Source organism: Haliaeetus leucocephalus, unplaced genomic scaffold (genome assembly GCF_000737465.1).
Source record: "Haliaeetus leucocephalus isolate CR32 unplaced genomic scaffold, Haliaeetus_leucocephalus-4.0 Scaffold0, whole genome shotgun sequence".
Lineage (NCBI taxonomy): Eukaryota > Metazoa > Chordata > Aves > Accipitriformes > Accipitridae > Haliaeetus > Haliaeetus leucocephalus.
Window position 1 is genome coordinate 10,125,988 of NW_010972436.1, and position 4,452 is coordinate 10,130,439.

Here is a 4,452-nt window from a genome sequence, read left to right on the forward strand (position 1 = left end):
CACCAACTATGAAATAACAACAACAATAATACTCGTAATAATAATACTAATACTAATAAAAGAAGGCACGCGAGCGAGGCCGCGAGGCGGAGCGGGGGGCAGAGGGAGAGACAATGGGCTGGTGGAGAGAGGACCCATCCGGACCGGGGAGACTTTGCGCTCCCAGCGCCTGAGCCGCCCGGGCGGCGAACTCGGAGGGAGAGCGAGGGAGCGAGAAGGGCCGGTGGACGAGAGGAGGAAACCCGGGTGTTTTGTAACTAAAATGAGCGGAGCGCAGCGGCGGCGGCGGCAATAAGCTTATTGCAATTGACAGCGTCTGCAGTTCATTTCAAGATGGCCGCTTGGCTCACATTCATTTTCTGCTGAACGACTTTTAACTTTCATTGTCTTTTTTGGCCGCTCCGATCGTCACCCACCGGCTCCGCTTTCCGGGTACGTATGAAGCGAGGTGTCGCCTTACCAAGGGCGGGGGGCGAAGGGGGCTCGGCGGCGGTTTTCGGCCGGTTTGGGGGCTGCAAAGGGGAGCCTAGGTGTCCCCCGAGCTCTCCGTATGGGAAAAGCGCTGACAGGCTGCTCCAGCCACACGCACACACATATAGACACGCAGCAGCAGCAGCAGCAGCCTGTGCACTCGCTCGCGTTACGCACCCACATTTGCAAATTTTAGTTCCTTTCTTTCTCCAGACGCCCCCTAAAACCTTTCTGTGCACATGGCCCCCGAGGAGAATATTTATATTTCCAGACCCTGCTGCCAGCCCGGCCTGAGCGCCCTTTGTTTAAAGGCAGATTTTGATTAAACAGGGGCGTTCGTGAAATCTGGAGCTGCCTGGGTCAAGTGATTTCAGTCCTCCCCGAAAGAAATGTGTCTGGGGGAGGTTAAAATGTCAGATAATGCACCCATTTTATAGGGATAGAGCCAGCGGGGGGTAGCGATCCTCCTGGAGGGGTTGTTAGGCGTCGGGGCACCCAGCAGAAAATGTTATTAACTTAAGTTGGACAAGTACTTGTGTGAAATTGGATGGGTTGTAAGATGGCGGTTCCCAGTTGTTTCCAATGTCTCCTCTTGCATTTCTGCTCTAAATGCTAAAGTTTGGGGGTTTGTGCCTGCTGGGAGGGGAGAGGGGTGGCCAACACCGAGAAATAACTTTGGGGGGGCGTAAGGGTAGCAGTTTGGCTGCGATCTTGGGGACCTGGGGCGTGCGGTTTGCTGGAGCCTTTGGAGCAAAGGTGATGTGTCTGTGGGACGCGGGGGGGGGGGGGGGGGGGTCTGAATTTCTTTTCTCTGGGTTGGTGGGTTTTGGTTTTTTGTTTGGTTTTTTCTTCTTCTTCTTCTTCCCCTCCTCCTCAGCCCGGGAAGGGTAAATTTACATGAAATCCTTTGTCAGATCTTAAAGGTGTCACGAGTGGGCTCCTCATGCTGCTTATGGGCACCACTGGAAAGTTCCTGGTGTATGTTTTTGTGATTGTATGGCCTTGGCAATGTATAACACGGGATGTTTCTCTGTGTTTACTGTAAATATTTGCAAATAATCAGGTGAAAATAAGCAGAAAAATCGCATTTCTATAAAAGTGAGAGAGTCACTTTTCAGCCTCTAGAAACTTTGATTCACTCCTCCACTCTCGAGAAAAGTCGAGGAAAACCTGGGCGTGCGTGCCCATTTGCAAGCTTGGCGTTAAAAGGTTTTTTTGCGTAGTCTGTAGTGGTCAGAGCAACTTATTTTATGGGACTGTCCCAAAGACCAGGGGGATCCTGGAAATGCAGTCCAGTAAAACTACTCTGAGTGACTGTGCAGTGCGTCCTGGAAACTGAGAGAGACTTGTGCTGCAGTTTGCCAGAGACACGGAGGCTTGACCTACCTGATTGCTTAGATAGTAGAAAAATTAACATTTTAGTGTGGGTTGTGGTTTTGGTTTTGGTTTTGTTTGTTTTTTTTTTTAAGTAGACAGATCGTATCCTTCACCTGGTTCCAGGGAGGTGATTTAAGGGATTGGGGTCCTTTTGCACTGCGTTGCCAATATCCAGGTCTCTCCTCACTGCGGCGAGCTGGGCAGAGATATTTGAGCTCTGTCTGCCTTCTCTGAAAGAAGCAGCGTCCCCCCTTTAAAACATACGTGGCCATTCTTAAGCGAAAGAGTAATAACAGGCTCGATAGTAAAAGTGGCTCTGACTGATAATGGGTGAAGACGTAGAATGACGGCTGCTTTATTCCTGATGAGAGAGTTTTCCGAGAGGAGATGGGTGCAAAGTACACAAACCTACCCGAGCGATGCTTCTCTTTTTTACGTATGTATTTTCTGTTAGAGACCTGTCGAGCAAGGTTTGATAGCTTATTGCCTTTACAGATTTTTAATAATGTAGCTGATTCTTAGCAGGAGAACGCACTTCTGTTTTTCTTCATTTTGACATAACCGGTTTAAGGCCTCTAAATAATCAGCTGGCTGGCAGTGTTTACTTCTAGCGAGTATTATCTCCGTATATTTTACGTTTAGTTGTTCCGTGTGTCAGTGTGTAAATATATATTGTCCTGGTTAAGAGGCTGTTTGTATTGACTGTGTGACGTGTTGGTATTCGCCGTGCTATCAGCAGGACTAGAAAAAAATCTGAAAGGGTTTTGCTCGTACCAAAATATTAAGCTCAGGCTGCCGCAGGAAAAAGTGCTGCGTTCGTGTTACAAACCCGCAGGCACAGACACGCGTGTGCGTGTGCCTCTACGGGTGGCTTTTGGGGAGAAGTTAGGCGCCTGGTTCAGCTCGCTGCAGAAAATCACTGATTTCAAAGATAGCTCATAGCACGTTGAAAATGTGCTAACTTTGGGCAATAAATAATCCGCATTTAGGGGTTGCTTCGACAAAACAGGTTTCACGGTTGAATTTAATCCCCCTCCTTTTAGGAAGGGGCTACGCCTGCGTGAAATAAACGCGTTAATGTCTTGAAAGGTTTGTCCCAGTCTGTCAGGGCTGGGAAGGAATTCTCGGTCAGCCGACTTGCGTGACCTCGGTCACTGCTGGGTTTTTTGGTTCAGATATTTATGAATCATAAGGTAGTGACTTGAACAAATAAAACACAGAACCGTGAAGGCAGCTTGCCCACGTTTAAGTACCTAAAGGGACCTCAGAGTCGCCGGCTTCAGGGCGCTGGTCTTTTCGGAGAGGAGCGCAGAAGCCCAGGCTCTGCCTTTTCTGGGAAAAGCAAACCCTCGGTGTCAGTTTAAAAGTAAGAAGCGGGGAGGGTCAGGGAGCCTGGAAGCGACATTTAAACCGCAGTACAAGGCAGCAGGGGTCTTGCTTTCCCGCACGGGGCTGGGAACAGCTTTGGGGACGTGGTCTGGCTTGGTTCTTCTTGCACTTTGCTTTTCTGTGTGCTGACCGGCTGCGGTTTGATGCTGGGGGGGTTTTATCTGCTGCTCACTCGAGGGTTCTCCTGCAGCAGCAAGAGAAGTTTCCTAGCTAGGGTCGCTCGTTGGCGCTGTGCACACTTCTTGAGGAATATTGTACCCCTGTCCTGGGCAGTCTGGCCGAAATTCAAAGCTTTCAGAAAGCTTGGTGTGTTGGGGGTTTTTTTTGTTTTGTTTTGTTTTGTTTTTCCTTCTGCTGCCTAACATCGAAGTTTGCCAGTGGCTGCGGAGAACCTCGCACCTTGAGACATCTCCAGCTCGCACGGTGCTGCAGTGAGAGGTGGCTCGCAAGCCCTGCCTCGGGAAGAGTGGGGACCAAGGACAGGAGCTGGTGTACTGGGAGCGCTGACATGGGGAAATGAATAGCTTGCATGGGAGCGACGTTGTTACGTTACGTTTTTCAGGATCTGGTTGACAGAAAATAATGTACTCTGCAATTGATGTGGTGGACAGGGTTTTTTCCCCCGGTGTACTTTCCCCTTTACCTCTTAGTCCCTCTCATTTTAAATAGTATGTGTGCGTATAACGTTGGTGCCAGTGCATCCGATGGGGGTTTATGGCTTTCAGACTGTGAAAATGACATTTGTTTTTCACTCTTGTCGCTGCATTGTGTTGACAAGGTGTTGATTTAGCTTTAGGAATGATCTGGTCACATGGTCCCTCGCATGTTGTCACTAATGTACCGTTTAAAGTCGGTTTGGGCTTCCCCCCCCGCCCCGGTGTGCTTTATTGCCGAAAAGGGGGTTTGTTTAAGGATCCGGAGGCTTGTTTTCTCCCGTCCAAACACCTTACCCTGGTGCTGCAAATCTCTTTCCACCTCTTGCAAAACTTTGCACCGCGCTCGCTTCGTCCGCGGGAGGCTTTTCAAACGAGAGTCAAAAGAGGGGTGGAAGGAAAGAAAGAGAGAGAGAAAGAGTTGGGGGGGAGGAGAAAGAAAGGAAGAAGAGAACGGAGGAAAGGGGAGAAAGGGGGAGAGGCGATGCCGGCGGCGCGGAGCGGGAGCTGGGGCTCGGCACCCCGCCGGCGGCGCGGGGGGCTCGGTCCCCGGGAGCGCGGC

General features: G+C 50.3%; 1 protein-coding gene across 1 annotated transcript in view; it reads left to right on the forward strand.

The window, feature by feature from the left end:
- Positions 1 to 2,191: 2,191 nt before the first annotated feature.
- BMI1 (BMI1 proto-oncogene, polycomb ring finger) overlaps positions 2,192 to 4,452 on the forward strand; it is a 6,983-nt gene continuing 4,722 nt past the window's right edge. The window contains exon 1 of the mRNA XM_010562793.1: positions 2,192 to 2,246. Coding sequence (XP_010561095.1) covers positions 2,192 to 2,246 — 55 coding nt within the window. The remainder of the gene's footprint in view (positions 2,247 to 4,452) is intronic.